The sequence below is a fragment of the Orcinus orca genome, chromosome 14, assembly GCF_937001465.1.
Source record: "Orcinus orca chromosome 14, mOrcOrc1.1, whole genome shotgun sequence".
Classification (NCBI taxonomy): domain Eukaryota; kingdom Metazoa; phylum Chordata; class Mammalia; order Artiodactyla; family Delphinidae; genus Orcinus; species Orcinus orca.
Window position 1 is genome coordinate 8,052,276 of NC_064572.1, and position 18,300 is coordinate 8,070,575.

Genomic DNA, 18,300 nt, shown 5'->3' on the forward strand with positions numbered 1-18,300 from the left:
TAATTCTCTTGGCCTTCCTTCCAGTTCACTAAGTCTTTCCCCTGCTTTGAAAATCTATTCTGCTTTCAACTCCACCGATTGAATTTTAATTTCAGTTATTGTATTTTGTTGTGTATGAACAGATACGGAGATATTTAAAGTCCGTAGCTGATGTTTTCATCCTCCGAAAAGGATCTAGTTTTGCTCTCTGGCAGGCAGTTAAGATAGGGCAGATGGCCTTGATCGAGGCTGGAATTGAGCTGGAATAGAGCTGGGGTTCTGTCTTCTGTGAGAGAGCTGGTGAGCGTCCAGATCTCTGTGCTGCTGGGCAGCAGCCCTTTGGGATCCTCCCTGGAAGTCTGGGCTGTTTATCAGAGGCCCTCTTCCTCGGCGCCCTGACCCCCAGCCCCATGCCTCTGGCAGGAGCCCGGCGTGGACGCCGCCTGCAAAGCCATCGTTTCTCCTGGCTGGTTCAGCCTCTGGCCTCCACACTGCTTGGGGGAGGAGGGTCAGAGAGCGTCTGACTCATTCTTAGGGCTCCTGTTCCTTCCTGGCACCTGGCCCTACAGCCCCAGGCTGCCTTGTTAAATAAACTCCAGTGCCTTCAAATAGATGTTCTGGTGTGTTTCATCAAAAATTTCTAGTTGCTTTCAGCAGGTAGGTTGGTCTACAGCAAGGAACTTGACTATCACTGAGAGCAAGAAAAAAAGTGAGTATTTTATTTGGAACTAAATTCAGTATGAAGTTCACAGGTCATAAATTTTGCCCTGAGCCGCAGTGTCTGTTCCAAATGAGAGTGCATCGAAATAGCAGTGGACTTGAAGTTGGGAAGGGTAGCTTTTGTCAATGGCTCTACCGCTTACTCCCAGACTCCCACCACTTCCCAGAAGGTGGAAGTAATCTCTCTAAACCCTGGACTTGTGATCTACGAAACAATGCCTGCCCTGCCCATCTTACACATTGTTCTTAGGCTCAGATGTCTATGAAAGGACTTCATAAACTGCCAATAACGACACAAATCTAGGATGTAATTGTATTGTTGTTGTATGTGCCTAGTGGCATGTGAGTTTGTGAAATCGGCTTTGAGTAGAGAGTGAACCATTATTCTGTTGAGCTTTGCTCCCGACGTGTAGGTGGCGTGGAGAGCAGACATTCAGCCTCCCGCGTGTGACACCTGTTACACTGAGGGGCACCTGGGTCTTCTCACTGCAGCGCGAATTGGAGGGTTTCATTATTGACCAAAAGCAGTTGGAGAAACACCTTTGAAACAGCAATCCTACCTATTTCACAAGAAATCAAAGCAATTCAAATGGGGTCAGCAGAGTATTGCTTTGTTCTGTGGGTCTGAGCAAACCATCCTGTTTGAGCCACACTTTTAAATGAGTTGCTTCACCATCACCATGGAACCATTAAAAAAAAAAAATCTTTTGTATATTTTAGGAAATAGCCAAAGCAGTATAAAATGTGTTTCAACCTCGTCAGTCATTTAGGCCCCCATTTCACCGTTTCTGAGACAGTGTGACCTCAGGGATTCCTTTTAACTTTTCTTTTGAGCTTGACAGCAGCAGTGTTGTCAGTGGACGTACCCACACTCTTACCCCAGAACATCTGCCTGCTCACTCGTGGAACTGACCCGTCCACACGTACTCTGAGGTGGTAAGTGCTAGTGATGGAATCTGCAAGAACCCAGATCCCCTTTTCAATCTGTAAAATTAAAAGTACAGACTTAAAATAACACTCATCTTTTTTTTATTTTTTATACAGCAGGTTCTTATTAGTTATCTGTTTTATACATTATGAGTATATATATGCCAATCCCACCACCGTCAACACTCATCTTAACTATGTTGGATCAACCATGATTTCCTCCATCTGACGGTGATGAGAGAAGAGAGAAAATTCATGTCTTTGGAAATTCAGTCTGTTAAAAAAGGAAATATCCCAATAGGAATATCGCACTTGGATTCAAAATTTTCTGTTATTCAGTGTTGGTTTCTTTTGATTCTTGCGTTCTTTTATTCATTCTGCAAGGATTTGAGCGCTTGCCGTGTGACAGGTATTTTTCTGGTCACTGCGGAAACAGCAATGAACAAAACTGATAAAAAAAATCTCTGCCTTTATAGAGCTTACAGTGAGGGAGTGAAAGTAGAAGAGAATAAAATAGATGATCAAATTATATGGAATAAGACAACGTTAAATGCAATAGAGAGAAAATAAGGATGGAGGTCACGGAGTGTGCAGGTCAAGGTCGAGGGTCCAATAATAAACAGGTGGTGAGCACAGCAAAAGGAACAACCAGCAAAATGAAAGAACAACCGACAGGAAATATTTGCAAATCATGTGTCTGATAAGGGGTTAATACCCAAAACATATAAAGAACTCATGTAACTCAATCGCAAAAAAAAAAAAATAATAATCGTATTAAAAAATGGGCGGAGGGGCTTCCCTGGTGGCGCAGTGGTTGAGAGTCCGCCTGCCGATGCAGGGGACACAGGTTCGTGGCCCCGGTCCGGGAAGATCCCACATGCCGCGGAGCGGCTGGGCCCGTGAGCCATGGCCGCTGAGCCTGCGCGTCTGGAGCCTGTGCTCCGCAACGGGAGACTCCACAACAGTGAGAGGCCCACACACCGCAAAAAAAAAAGGGCAAAGGACCTGAATAGACATCTTTCCGATGAAGACATACAGATGACCAACAGGTACATGAAAAGGTGCTCAACATCACTAATCATCAGGGAAATGCAAATCAAAACCACAATGAGATACCTCACACCTCAGATTGGCTTTCATCGAAAAGACCAGAGATAACAAGTATTGGTGAGTTTGCGGAGAAAAGGGAACCCTTGTGCACTGTTGGTGGGAATGTAGACTGGTGCAGCCACTCTGAAAAATGCATGGAGTTCTCTCCAAAAATTAAAAATGGAACTACCATAGAACCCAGCAATTCCACTCCTGCGTATACATCCAAAGGCAACGAAATCACTGTCTCAAAGAGATAATCTGAACCCCCGTGTTCATTGCAGCATATTTATAATAGCCAAGACATGGAAGCAACCTAAATGTCCATTGATGGATGAAAGGATAAAGAAAGCGTTACACTCACACACACACACACACACACACACACACACACACACAATATGGGATGTTCAGCCGTAAAAAGAAAGAAATCTGCTATTTGTGACTACATGGATGGACCTTGAGGGCATCATGCTAAGTGACATAATTCAGACAGAGAAAAACAAATATTGTATGATCTCACTTATATGTGGACTCTTAAAAAAAAAAACTCATAGAAAAAGAGATCAGATTTGGTTACCAGAGGCAGGGGTAGAAGGCGGAGGAATTGGATAAAGGTGATCACAAGGTACAAACTTCCATTTATAAGATAAACAATTTCTGGGGATGTGATGTAGTTAACACTGCCATGCGGTACATTTGAAAATTGCTAAGAGAGTAGATCCTTCCTGAACTGTCTCCTGTATCCTCCAGTAGTTAGATGCATGTCGTTTTATATAAACAACACGATACTGCAGTTGCTGTTGGGCAGCCTGCTTTTTTCACTCAGTACTACATAGGGAACATTTTAAATCTAGCTTTCTTTTTAATTAATTTATTTTTGGCTGCGTTGGGTCTTCCGTTTGCTGCACGCGGGCTCTCTCTAGTTGCGGCGAGCGGGGGCTACTCTGTTGTGGTGCACGGGCTTCTCATTGCGGTGGCTTCTCTTGTTGTCCCTGGGTCAATCGATATTTGATGGGTGTTTTTTTTTAAAGGCCAGTAGTGTCTGTCATTGTTTCAGAAATTCAGAATCTACGCATTAAACCAACCTGATTAACTGCATTCAAAACCTCTTGATTCTTATTACCATCTACTTGACAGGAGAGTTTGAAGTACCTGCTGCAATTTTGTGACACCTGCTTATTTCTGAGTGTTAGCTGGATATGTTTGAATACAGTGATTTGGGGAATAGAAATTATATTGTGTACCCTTATTAGCATAGAATGACTCTCTGGCATTGCATCTAGTGTTTTCCTTTTCTCTATATGTTTTACTTTCTTAAAAAAAATTTTTTTTCCACACCGCACAGCATGCGGGATCTTAGTTCCCTGACCAGGGATCGAACCCGCGCCCCCTGCATTGGGAGCACAGAGTCTTAGTCGCTGGACCACCAGGGAAGTCCCGTTTTTGTCTTCTATGAGTTTCATTTTTTGGGTGTCATTTTGATTTAGGTTTGCCTCTTGTAAGCAACCTAGTGGTGTATTTTTATTTTTAGATCAACGTGACAGTCTGAAGTTTAATAGGACAAAACTATTTTCGTGTTTGGTCTTTAATTTTTTTATGTCATTCTACTTCTTCCTGCTTCCTTGCTTTTTCTACCATTTTCATTCTTATCTTAATGTAAAATGTGTTCTACTTTGTTGGTCCTTAGTTTTGTTAGTTTTTTTTTTCTCCAGGGGTTAAGAAAGTTTGTTTTCTACATTTAATTCAACTAGTTGCAATTTTTCGTGTTTACAAAAATTCAACAAAAACATTGAAAATTAGAGAAATGTTGGTTTAATGCTAAGAATAAATACCAAGAATAAAACAATATATATTTTAAGGTGAAGAATGAATATGTTTATACTTTCTCCCACCCACTTTCTGGTTTTATTGATTTATCTGGAGTTAGATACTGTTTATTGTTAAAATTATATTTTATGTAATTATTTAACAAAATTATATTTTATATAAGTATCTTCTTTTAAGAAATTTTTCATTTGTATAAACATATTTACACACGTCTACTAGGCTATACTGCTGAAGTAGTTTTAATGCATCCTAACATTTCATGTCATAAGTTGAGTTCTTGGGTTGGTTTATTTAGTTATTTATTTCGAGAGTAGATCCTCACGTGGTTTTTCAGATGGCTCAGATAATTGAAACACTTTCCTGGCTTGCTTACCTGAGAACTACTTTCCATTCCCTTCATACGAGAATGGTAAATTCACAGCGCATAGAATTGTTGCGGCGGGTCTGTTTTTCCTTTGAAACTCTGTATACGTTGTTCCACTGTTTTCTGTTTAGTTCTGTCACTGAGAAGCCTGAAGCCATTCTGATTTTGTTCGTTTATTTTACTCTATCAGTTAGGATACTTAAAGCAAAAAAGACATTAAATTGTTTAACATGGAGTCTGGAGGTCGTCCTCTAAGGCTGCTTCAACTGGACTGGGAACTCTTTCTGATTCCCTTACCATCCTCTTCCGCATTTTGGGTTCTCTGCCTCATCCTTTTTGCCTCGTGTGGTTGCAAGAAGGCTGCCATAGCTCCATGCATCATGGTCACTTTCAAGGCAGGAAGCAAGGGGGTCAGAAATGGCGTTTTCTTTAGAGACTCTCTGCTTTTATCAGCAAAATCCATCTTTTCTGGACGCCCCCTGCAGACTTTCTGTTACTGTTCATTGGCCAGAACTAAGTCATGGTTATTTGTGACCATGACAGGGTCTAGGGAAAGGAGTTTGTCTTTGGCCAAGCAGGACTTGCCTCTGGGGCTCTGCAATTCACCGAAAACATCTGTAAGAAAGGACCGAGAGGGGAATGATTTTTGTGTTGCCAAGATAGGTGTACTCTTCTTCAGGTGTGTACAGAAGAAATTCCACGATGTTACAGAGTCAGAAGCACCGAACATACATCGGTAACTGTCAGTGTCGGGGAGCGTTTATCAAATAACCTTATCATTCTGTCATTAACTAGAAGTTAATTTTTTTTTTCCTGATAGTCCAAAAGGATGCAGTTACACTTGACATGAGCAAAGTCTAAAGGAACCAAACATCATCCTGGCTTTTGTTGGAGTGGATGAGATCATGCCATGCCAAGTCAAGTGCTGGGTGTTTGTTTGTTTCTTTCTATGAACCCTGATAGGCTGGGGCCAAGGAGGGGAGTTAAAGTAGTGACTCTTTTGCTTCCAGTTTACATCCTGTATCAATACTTATCCAGTGACAGGATGATCTGTTTGCCTTTCGTCCTTGTGAGGAAATGGGTCCAATGCAACCTTTGATTACCAATAACAGTGTCATTAAGTGAAAAGTTGATCTTTGTACAACAAGCAAAAACATAGAGCAGGGGCTTCCCTGGTGGCCCAGTGGTTAAGAATCCCCCTGCCAATGCAGGGAACACAGGTTCGAGCCCTGGTCTGGGAAGTCCCACATGCCGCAGAGCAACTAAGCCCGTGTGCCACAGCTAGTGAGCCCACGTGCCACAACTACTGAAGCCCGTGTGCCTAGAGCCTGTGCTCCGCAACAAGAGAAGCCACCGCCATGAGAAGCCCACGCACTGCAACGAAGAGTAGCCCCTGATCACCGCAACTAGAGAAAGCCCATACGCAGCAACAAAGACCCAACACAGCCAAAAATAAATAAAAATAAAATAAATTTATTATTTAAAAAACAGCAACATAGTGCAGTTAACTGTCTTTGAAAAGTACCCAGAAGCATCATCCTTGGCAGTATGTCGGCGTCCTTAAAAGTCAGAACCACTGCTAAGTGGCCACACAAAGTCAGTTATTTGACTCGGGTTTGCAGGGAGGACTGAAAGAGAAAGACGCAGGGCAGAGAAGAAAGCCCCTGACTGAGTCCCAGAGGGGCTCTGTTGAGACAGCAGGGAGCACGTCTCTTCACAGCAGTGCACAGAGCAGCTTGGAAACCCCAGTGCGCGGTCCGGAAGGGAGACTGAGGCTCCGAGAGACACCCCGAGTCTGGGGGTGGGGGCAGGGACCCGCGGCTCTCATCATCCCGAGAGGGCGGCTCCCGGCATCGGCATCAGGAGGGATGAGAGGCTCAAGCGCTGGGTGGCCTCTCTCTGCACTGACCCCACCCCCGGCGGTGAGCCGGGGGTCCTGCCTGAAGTGAGCTTGGAGGGATTAGGAAGTTCAGATGGCCTCATCCATGGCTGTTATTTTCACAACTTTCAATAGCCCTTGACTCTTGAAAAAGTTTTCAGTTAAAATTTAGTGTCTGTAAAACTGGAGGCAAAAGGGCAGGTGATGCTTGTTGCAGGAGAAAACATCTCTCACCAAAAGGTGCTGGCTGAAAGCAGCAAGTGGAAACCTGACGTCCGCCCCCTCGGGGCGAGGGGAGGACCCTGTGTGTTCAGGGTGGTGTGTGCTTTCCATGGCTGGTGCTGCAGTGACTGCGCAGCAATGAGCCCGTGCTCGGGACTGGCCGCTGTCCTTCTAGCCTCTGGACCCCTTGGCTTTTCCAGGGGATCGGAGGACTTCAAAGGGAGAGCAGTAAATACGACAGGCTCCCGTTTCTGGTGTCTCGGGAAGGGTAGGTCCTTGGTTTAAGAAGACACTCCTGTGTCAGACACAGCACAGGGCACCAGAACGCGACTTCAGACCGAGAATTTCAGAGTGAGACAGACCTGCCGTGATTCCTGGGGCTTGCTGAAATCTCCTGACAACTGGGTTTTTAAGAAGCTTAATTTCAGATGGGTCCTGCAGAGGTTTTAAAATATCTTAGGATTTGGTTCTCTTCCATTTTAAAAGACCTCTGTAGTATAAGCTCTTTAGCTATTAGGACTGATCAGAAATTAGTTGATTAGATGGAATATTATGTCATCATCACTGTTTGAAGGATTATTAAGAGTGTATTTTAATTAAATGAACATTATACAACAGCTGCTAGCCTTCTTTTTTTTCCTTCCTGCTTTGTTTCAATTTTAATTCCATTTCCAACTCCCATTTTATCCCCCGGCCCGCCCATCCTCCCCAGACCCTCCAGAGCAAGCGTCCCATGGAGATGGCAGTGTGAAACCGACCCCTTGTTTTCCTTGTGGTCGGAGCAGAGGTACCTGAGGTCGAGGCTCTGAGGATTCTTCCTGCTCGGAAGAGCAGAGAGGGGTGGCCAGGTTCAGGTGCACGGCCCGTTGCTGTGAATCCAGCCTCCAGCTATGACTTGGTCTCCTTCCAAAGGGCCCTGAGCGCTGGGGCCTTATTCAAAGGCCTTAGGCCCGACTCTCTAGGTGGGAGGGCTTGAGGGGTGCAGCCCAGGGAGGGAGCTTCTAAAGCTCAGACCCCCAGGCATCACCCAGACCTACTGACGTGGGCAGAGCACAGGCATCTGCATGTTAATAACATGCTGTTGGGAGAGTCTGGCACTCACCAACTGTCCGAGCTTTGTGGTGACCGTGAGTCCATGCCAGGGCAGCTGGCAAAGCAGGGCGTTCCCTGCTGAGGAGTCTGCCCAGCCCATGGTTGGCTCCACAGCTTGTATGGGAAGCTCCACCTCCTGTGGGGACAGCTGTGTCCGGCTACCAGGGCACAGTCACTCAAACAGCAGACCTGCCCCTTTCTTCCTTTGAAAAGGAAATCATGTCAGCATTCCCTGGGGGTGAGGGCAAGGGAGCAAAAGGTGCATTCGGGGCCTCATCTGGGTCACCTGCTGCTCAGAGCCTGCATCCCAGGGTCCCTGTGTGGTAACACCCCTACACACACACCTCCATGTACAAGCAGGGGGCAGAGAGCCTGAGAAGTGACAGTCTGCTTTGATCGGTTCTTTACTTTTTTTTAATTTATTTAATTTATTTATTTTTGGCTGCGTTGGGTCTTAGTTGCTGCACGTGGGCTTTCTCTAGTTGTGGCGAGCAGGGGCTACTCTTTGTGGCAGTGCTCGGGCTTCTCATTGCGGTGGCTTCTCTTGTTGTGGAGCACGGGCTCTAGGCGTGAGGGCTCAATAGTTGTGGTATGCGGGTTCAGTAGTTGTAGCACACGGGCACAGTAGTTGTGGCACACGGGCTCAGTAGTTGTGGCTCGCGGGCTCTAGAGCGCAGGCTCGGTAGTTGTGTCGCACAGGCTTAGTTGCTCCGCGGCATGCAGGATCTTCCTGGACCAGGGCCCACGCCCATGTACCCTGCACTGGCAGGCGGATTCCTAACCACTGCGCAACCCAGGAAGCCCTCTTTTGGCTTTTGAACCCTCCTGGCCCCACCGTCTGAGCTTGACCCCCACACGAGCCCTTTTGGTTTGTCTCACCTGGACTGAGGGTACACGTGGAGACTGGCACCTTTTCAGGTGCTGGGTCTGCTGGAGAGACCGAGGTCAGAGCAGCCCAGAGCTCTGTTTGCTGTCCATCTCCCCAGGCACCGCCCTACGTGTGTACCTTGGTGCAGGGTAGAGGCAGGTGCCACGTCGCTCTGTCCCAGAGTTAAAGCTACTCATTACACCTACTGGCACCTCTCCCCGGTTCACCCTACCTTCCTCTCTGTTGAGTACAGAACTGCCTTTGTTTCTCCAGTGATTGAATTCAGTTGGATTTAAAGCCGTAGGGCAGCTCTGTGAATCAAGAAGTTACAAAGAAAAACAAAAAACCAGGGTAAACCTCAAAATAGAAGGAAGGACGTAATGAAGGAAAAAGAAAAAATTAATGAACTAGAAAAATAAACAATAAGAGGATAATATAGAGCTTGATTTTCAAAAATTAGAAATCTCTAAGAATACTGATAAAAATAAAAACTACAATTAAAAAATATCAGGAAGGCTTCCCTGGTGGCTCAGTGGTTAAGAATCTGCCTGCCGATGCAGGGGACACAGGTTCAATCCCTGGTGTGGGAAGATCCCACGTGCCGCAGAGCATCTAAGCCCGTGTGCCACAACTACTGAGCCTGCACCCTAGAGCCCGTGAGCCACAACTGCTGAGCCCACGTGCCACAACTACTGAAGCCCACACGCCTGGAGCCCGTGCTTGGCAACAAGAGAAGCCACCGCAATGAGAAGCCCGCGCACCACAACGAAGAGCAGCCCCTGCTCGCCCCAACTAGAGAAAGCCCACGCACAGCAATGAAGACCCAACGCAGCCAAAAATTAATTAATTAATTAACTATAAATAATATCAGGAATAAAAGAGCAAATGTAACTATAGGTAGAGTTTGTAAGGATCGTAAGAAAATTGTAAGCATACTTTTATGCAAATATAATACACTTAAAAACTTATATGGAATGCTTAATTTTCTAGGAACATGAAAATTACCAGAGTCATTCAAGAAATAGAAAACTATGAAGACATACAATCCATGAAAGACATTTTCAGCGATAAAAGCTTTGCCTTCCCGGGTTCACAAGGCTCAAGTGGGTTTGCATAGAGCACAGACTGTTTTAGAGAATTTGTAGGAAAAGAGGGAGAGCTGCCCTGTTTGCTTCTTGAGAACAGGAGTGCCTTGCTGTGAAACTGGAAAAAGAAAGTAGAAGAACAGAAAATTGTAGATCAATGACTGTTATGGTTATAGATTGAAAAAATTCAAAGCCAAATACTAGCATATCTAACAGAGCTATATTTGTTTTAAAAAAAGCCATAGCCAAGTAGAGTTTATTTTAGGAATGCAAGAATGATAGAACAGCAGGAGATGTATTAATATAGTATTCTTTCTCAACGGATTAAAGGAGAAAAGCTATATGATCCCCCTAAGAGATGCAAGGGGAAAAAAAATCATAAAATTTAGCACTTGTAAGGGAATTTCCTTAACCTGATTAAAGGTGTCTGTAAAACATCTGTGGCAAACATTACACTTCATGAAAATCTAATTGCATTCACCTTGAAGATGGGACCAGGGCAAGGGTGCTCTCTACCACCTTTTTTATTGCATGTTGTGTTGCACGCCATGAGCGGTGCCTTATTAAGACAAGAACCGCAGACGTAGAAGTGTAAAGCAAAGGACAAAATGTGGATGAACTGATGAATGGAAAAATCCAAGAGAACCTACACATTCTCAGAACTAAGAGAGCTCAGTGAGGTCGCTGAGTGCAGGGTCCACAGCCACAAGCCAGGGCCAGCAGTAGCCTGTGAGCAAATGTAAGAGGAGAGACCGCGTGCACTGTAGCAACAGGGCTGTGAGGCCCTTAAGAGCAAATGCAGCACAAGATGTGTAAGGCTTTTATGGAGAAAATTAGATAATCACAAAACACAACTGAAGGACGTTGAAAAAACAATATTATAAAGAAATGATTATAATAATTCCCTTCAAATTAATCTATAAATTGAGGGCAGTATCATACAGTGCTTAAAGACCTGATCCTTAAATTCATAAGGAAAAGCAGATGGCCACAAATAGCCCGTGAAGTCTTGAGGAACACCGCATGGGGATCAGCTTACCCGTCAGATGTGAAGGTCTACTTCAGAGCCACAGCCAGGCAGCAGTGGGGGACGAGTACAGAGAGACGCACAGAGCAGGAGGGGACCAGGGGTCAGCGTACACACATAAAATGTGGTGTGACAGCAGTGACAGCACAAGTCGGCAATGACGTAGCAAACGGTTAAACGACACTGGGACAACAGGCTAGCCATATGGGAAAAAATGAGATTACTTAGTCATACCATTCATAAAAATATGTCTAGGCAGGTAGATGGGTAACCTCAATGTTAAAAGCATTTGTAAAAGTTAAAATATTTGGAAGAAAATCTACTAAATTATATTAGAGACCTTAGGTTAGAAACCCTTTTTCTGAACATTACCCCAGGGCCACAGTTTGAGAAACCAAAATTTAAAAATACGTTTGACAGAAGACATCTTAAACAGAATTACAGGGTCTGCCACAGACTTGAAAATTTTTGCAGTGCATATGGCTGACAAAGGATACTATCCAGAATATATAAATTCCTATCATCAAATAATGATGGGGCTTCCCTGGTGGCGCAGTGGTTGAGAGTTTGCCTGCCAATGCAGGAGACACGGGTTTGAGCCCTGGTCTGGGAGGATCCCACATGCCGCGGAGCAACTGGGCCCGTGAGCCACAACTACTGAGCCTGTGCGTCTGGAGCCTGTGCTCCGCAACAAGAGAGGCCGCGATAGTGAGGCCCGCGCACCGCGATGAAGAGTGGCCCCCGCCCGCCTCAACTAGAGAAAGCCCTCGCACAGAAATGAAGACCCAACACAGCCAAAAAAATAAATAAATAAATTTATTAAAATAATAACAATAATAATGATGTAAAAACCTAACAGAAAGTGGACAAGGGTATGAGCAGGCAGTTAACAGAAGAAACTATCTAATCATCTCATAAACATATGAAAAGATGTGTGCCCTCGCTAGTCATCAGGGAAATGAAAATTAGAATAATAAGAGGCTGTTTCATACCAACCTGGTGGGCAAAATGTAAAAATCTGATGCTATCAAGAGATGGTTAGAATATGGAGCCGTGTGAACCCTTGTGGATGAGATGAAGCTGGGAACAGCCTTTGGAGATCAGCTTGCTGAAGCCAGTAAATCTAGTAGTCCTCCCTGTGGGCAAATGATGCAGAGAAACCTTCTCACATATGTAAAAAGACAGTGTCCATGGCTGCGTTATTCCTAACAGAGAGAAACTGGCCATCAGCAGAAAGGGATTGGATGTGGTGTGTTCCTACAAGGGGCAGCTGTGCAGCAGTGGGTGTGAATGAAACAGAGCCGTGCATGTCAAGACAGGTACCTTCCCAAAGGCGGAGAAGCAAAGCACAGTGCATTGTCACCCATACACGTTTTGAATATATGCAGAACATGGCTCTGTGTTATTTGTGAAGATGTACACATGTAGTTCGTTGAAGACATACATAGGAATACTGATTTACCAAATTTAGGGTAGTGGTTACCGCTGGTGCAGATGGGATTTGAGGTGGGAAGGACATCCCAGGCCTACAACTATTACATGTCAGGTTTTGTTTCATTTTAAAATCTGAATCAGGGACTTCCCTGGCGGTCCAGTGGTTAAGAATCTGCCTTCCAATGAAGGGGGCGCGGGTTCGATCCCTAGTCAGGGAACGAAGATCCCACATGCCGCAGGGCATCTGAGCCCACGTGCCATGACTACTGAGCCCACGCGTGCGCCTCAACTAGAGAGAAGACCACAATGAAGAGCCCCACGTGCCGCAATGAAGACCCAGTGCAGCCAGAAAAAAAACCAGTTCTTTGTGGCACTCTCAGTAACAGTAAAATAAAACTTTGAAACATGCTGAGAGAAAAATCTACATCAAATGCCAAGGTTGCAAAATATTAAGATTTGAAAAAGCTGAGTGGAGGGTGCATGGGCACTTGTATAACATCTTATAGGTTTTTTTGTTTTGTTTTGTTTTTTTTGCGGTACGCGGGCCTCTCACTGTTGTGGCCTCTCCCGTCGCGGAGCACAGGCTCCGGACGCGCAGGCTCAGCGGCCATGGCTCACGGGCCCAGCCGCTCTGCGGCATGTGGGATCCTCCCGGACCGGGGCACGAACCCGTGTCCCCTGCATCGGCAGGCGGACTCTCAACCACTGTGCCACCAGGGAAGCCCCATCTTCTAGGTTTTATGTTTGAAATATCTTGCACACGTAACCACGATGATGGGGGTGACGACCTGGGAAAAACAGGCCACAGGACATTCGTTACCACACTGAGTTGATCACGACCCAAGACTTGATCCTTAGCTTTGTGAACCCAGGGAAATACATTTTTATTTTTTTTGCTTGTTTATTTTTTTTCCCCATGCTTTGCTTTGCTTTGTTTTGTTGTCAGCAAATCGAAGCTAAATTTTCTCTCAGGGGCAGACTCAAACTAAAATCATAGGCTGAATGAATCCAGAATGCCAGTTTAATAATTTGCAAAGAGAAATGCATGTGACAGCAACCGGAACCTTGAAAAACCGTGACTGATCCTGGCGTCTCCCCTTGAGGTGTCTCCTGGGAAGCTGAGACATGGTGGGAAGACCTGCTGTGGCTGCGCAGTAAGAAGTCACTGCCGTGGAGACTGACACTCAGGGTCCCCATTTGCCAGAGGTTTCCTCCTACGGGGGACTCCAGAGCATGGTCAGAACGCGGGCTGGGTATTGAATGCTTAGGGTCGTGGGGTCTACACACCGCTCTCTGGGGACCCTGCTGGCTTAGAGGGGTGGGAAAGATGCCTAGGTAACCCCCACAGGCACTGTTGGCACACAGCTGCCACATGCGTATGGTAACCCTCATTAGGACGACAGGGACCTTTCCAGTATTCAGAGTCCTTCTTCGCTATTTGATTGTCCCAACAACCTGCCAAGATTGTAAGGGCCAGGCCTCCCCGGTGGTCCAGTGGTTAAGACTGTGCTTCCACTGCAGGGGGCGCGGGTTCGATCCCTGTTCGGGGAACTAACATCCCACATGCCACACAGTGCAGTCAAAAAAAATTTTTTTAATTTAAAACAAAAAAGAATAACAAATTAAAAAGAAAAGATTTACAGGGATGAAGTGCCTCGGATCACTCAGTTACCAAGGCTACCACAGGCCGGATGAGCTGGGGTGGGGCTGGGGAGGCACCCTGGGGGCGTGGCGTAGAGGGTGTGTTTCTGTGCCCCTCTCCACACCACGGAGCAGCCTTCCACCATGTTAAACGGAGCCTCTCGCTTCCCAGTCTGAGGACGTGTGTTTGATTGTGTCATCAGTGTCTCGACCAACCGCAAGTGTAGCATCTGCATCAGAGACAAGCCTCCCCGGGTTCGTTCTGCACCCCGAGGGCTCAGGAGCTCCCTGCACTTGATGTCCGCTGATGCAGAATCCAGCTTTGATGGCCATCTAGTCTCAGAGAAATGTAAAGCTAAATTAGAGATTTAAAAAAAATCACTGTGTCCAGTTTTTTCAAGTCCCCATTTGACTGGACAGGGAGTTACCAGAATGACCCTTGGAAACCCAAGTGAACTTGACCCAAAGCCCATCTTCAGCATCACGCTGCTTCAGCCGCGTCAGCCGGGAGGGAGAACAGAGCTGACTGCAGACTCTCCTTGATGCCGACTCCAGATAAACCCCAGCTTCTGTCAGTTCCCAAAGAAGCTCAAGATGAAGGTGCCCCCGGCAGCCGGCTCCCCTGGCAGGTTTCTATAGCAGGCGGGTGTTCTTCCCCCAGCTCCGGAGCAGAGAATTCTGCTTGGCAGGGACAGTGCTCTTTACATGCAAGATTTATTCTGTTTCTTTTTAAAGAAATTCTTCAAATACCACCCTCCCCTTTTATCTTGGCACAGTGTGTGGACTTAGGATCCGAATTCATATACTAAAGCTGTAACACTCAGACTCACGGGGTATAAGATACTCCTCAGTCTTTACTTGTCATCCCTCTTTACCTTAGGAATGGGATATACCTGTGAAATTTCCTCATTGCCAGTTCCTAGCAAAACTAGGTGCCTGATGCCCTGTGTTATGGAATTTTAATAAAACGATGTGAATGCAGCAGCCCTGTGTGTTCTGAAAAATGTTTCCAGAGCCCCTTGAGAATTCCAAGTGCTTGGAGATGGGGCTTCCTGCAGAGAAACAGAAAATGCGAGAATAGGACCTGATTGGATCGGCTGAGTTTACTATGATTTGAGCCTGAAAAATGCTTCCTTCTCTCCTTTTGATTCTCACGTGGCCTCTCCAGCCCGAGCTCGGCTCAGCCCTCGCCACTGGGTGGGTTGGGGCCTGATTGCAGAGGGCGTCCCATTCTGGGGTTCTTACTTCATTAGCATTACAAGATTGGGTTCTTGGGAATGACATTCGTTGGTAAATTGTTTACAGTTGAACCTTGCAGCGTCTTACTTATTACTTCCTTAATCTAACAATTGGCGGATTCTTGAAATTAAAAAACAACAACAACAAAAACCCAGCCTTATCAGTCTACTTGTCGTTAAATACTTAGCCGTCAGGAGCTATAATGATCAACAACAGTAATTCCGGAATTCTTTCTTTTCCCAAACAACAGCAACTGGTATATTACGTTGTTTTCTCGTGGTTAATTAAAATCCAGCTATCCACATAACTGACATAAACAAAAGAAGCCCATTTTGTGATCTGACCTAATTGCTTTTTAATTTTGCTGCTTTTCTTGTTCATTTTCAAAATTTGCTCTGAAGTAGTTTTACCAGTCACGAGGGAAAATCAGTGTCTGTTGACTGTCTTCCTCTGAGGCGCAGCTGAGCACCAAAGATTTTTTTTTTAATCTTTCTCCTTTTCCTACTGATTTCCCATGTAAGATAGACACCTTTAATTCTGGGAGCAGATCACTTACAGCTGTGGTCAATTCCATTAAAAGCTAAGGAGTAAAACAAGTTCTTGAAAATGTATTGGCCCCATGGAAGGTTTTCCAGCTTCTCCAGTGGAAACCACTGAAGTGATACCTGTGCAGGGACCCCCAGATGGTGAGTGCAGCCTGGAGGGACCACGTCCTGGGCGCCGGCTGGTGTTCCCTACCCTACTGCAGGCAAGACCGTCACCTTCTCCACCTTGGGTATAAAATTACTGGTTGAGAACTGCTTCCAGAGGCCAAAGATACTTTAGCTGTCCGCCCCACCCCTTCCCCCTCCCGGCTTCAGTAGTACCACCAGCCTGGTAACTCCCTGAATGCACTCACGCCACGACTTGACTGTTCACAGACGTCCTCGTGAGCTGTGAGCCCGCCCAGGGGTCTTGTTCTCTCATGGGAGCATCACCTCGACACCGGCATGTTCTTCAAGTTCATGGAGCCTTCAGGGGATTGAAGGGTCCCTTAATGATGGGTTCTGCAGAGCCCAGTCTCCCTTTACTAGTCCTTTCTGTCGCCTAGTGGGTGATGCCTCAGCATCTTCAGCCTAGGGCTATAGCATCCTGTGTTTTCAAGCAGCCATTTACGGCCGTGGCAGCCTTGTGTCTGTCTGCAGGGACCAGACGTGACAAGTGCCTGTTGTGATCTGCCCGTAGTTTGCAGGCCTGAATCAGCTTTATTCAGAGCGGTCCTGGGTTCTTTCAGTACTGCTGCAAGTGGAAGGGGGAGCCGACAGGCTCAGGTGCCCACCCATCCTTCCCTCGCTCGCAGCAGCCTGCACCGCTGTCACCTACGTCGTGTGGACGCGGTCTGGCGAGGGGAGGGGCGTGTGTCCTGCATTCCAGGATCGGGGGCGCCGTCAGTGGGGTAGTGCCAGGTACCACATGCAACTTTGGGAAGAATCCCAGCGGTTCACGTGCTTGCTGCAGGCAAAGTAGGAAACGAGAAAAGAGCAGCGGTGCACAGTTGGTTCCACCGCTCAGAAATAACCACTGTGAACTGTGAAAAGCACATCCGTAGAGGTGTATCTGCATGTGAGACTAAATGGGGTTTCACTGTTTTGAAACACACTTTTTTTTTCAACATGTTAGAAAGATGTTCTCAATATGTTACTTTTCACTGAAATCTCTCATCTTTTAAAATGTTGCTCTGGTTGTGTTTTTCTGTGTCCTTATGTGCCGTTGTCGCCGTATCTCGGAATAGGCCAGGGCCCCCTGCAGACGACAGGTCCACCCTGAGTGCCCGTCCTGCAGGGCCACCTGCCCACACTGTCGGGGTCGCGCCGGGCTCGTCGTTCAGGTCACTCTTTCTCCTCCTTCAGGTGTCAGCGGAAGCAGTGGCGGGTAGATCTGCCGGCCACCAGCGTGGTGATCACGTTTCACAATGAAGCCAGGTCGGCCTTGCTGAGAACAGTGGTCAGGTGAGGCCAGCGGCTGCCATCTGTTGCCACCCATTGCCGCTTATGCGGGCAGGGGACGTCCCCCGGCACGGATGCTGAACGAGGGCCGGATCCCCAGCACAGCCGGGCTGGGGCTGTCTTTGGGGGTGCAGACAGGGCACCTGACTGTGCAGCCCCGCGGGGGCCAAGGGGTGAGAATTGCACACCCCAGTCATAGCCTGAAAGGCCTGCAGCTTTATCTTTCTGCCTTTCCTCAGCGTGCTTAAGAAAAGCCCACCCCGCCTGATAAAAGAAATCATTTTGGTGGACGACTACAGCAATGACCGTAAGTAGAGACCGATTGCCCCCCCCACCAAGCATCCTCCTCCGTCTGGCCCTCTGGACCCAAGCCTTCCTGGGCTGCGGGTGCTAAGCATGAGTTTCAAGAAAAGGCCAGAAGTAGGGGCCGCAGAAAGAGGGTGCCTCTCTGATGCCCCGAGGGGCTCACCAGCCCGAAGGTGATGGAGAATCACTGTCCCTGCCCACCGAGCCCTCCGTTAGTTAACTTGAGGTTCAAAAGCTTTGCTTCTTTTCTTTTCCTAGCGGAAGACGGAGCACTCTTGGGGAAAATTGAGAAAGTGCGCGTTCTCAGGAATGATCGGCGAGAAGGTAAGACTTTTCTCAATTCAGTACCAGGACAGTTGAATTCTGACTTTTCCTGAGCCCAGTAATAATGTGAAGAAGCGTTTCAGCTCCAAGAACAATGAACTGTCTCATGTTTTGTCTGCCTTCCTCCAACAGAGCCTCTTGGGAGCCTCTCCCAGCAACCCCAGGAAGGATATCGAAAGCTTAACTAATTGAAATTGTTTGCGCACCAGGGCAATAGTTCAACTTACGCTTTTATTTATGTATTTAGAAAACTGGCTTCTCTCTTTCTTTCACAACCTACAAAGTCTTA

The 18,300-nt window shown here is 46.6% G+C and overlaps 1 protein-coding gene across 2 annotated transcripts in view; it reads left to right on the forward strand.

The window, feature by feature from the left end:
- The window catches only part of GALNT2 (polypeptide N-acetylgalactosaminyltransferase 2), a 181,064-nt gene that overhangs the window by 128,278 nt on the left and 34,486 nt on the right, over positions 1–18,300 (forward strand). For both annotated transcript variants that reach the window (XM_033408885.2, XM_004281564.4), the window contains exons 4-6: positions 17,286–17,384; positions 17,621–17,688; positions 17,946–18,011. In XM_033408885.2, the coding sequence (XP_033264776.1) occupies positions 17,286–17,384; positions 17,621–17,688; positions 17,946–18,011 (233 nt within the window). The remainder of the gene's footprint in view (positions 1–17,285; positions 17,385–17,620; positions 17,689–17,945; positions 18,012–18,300) is intronic.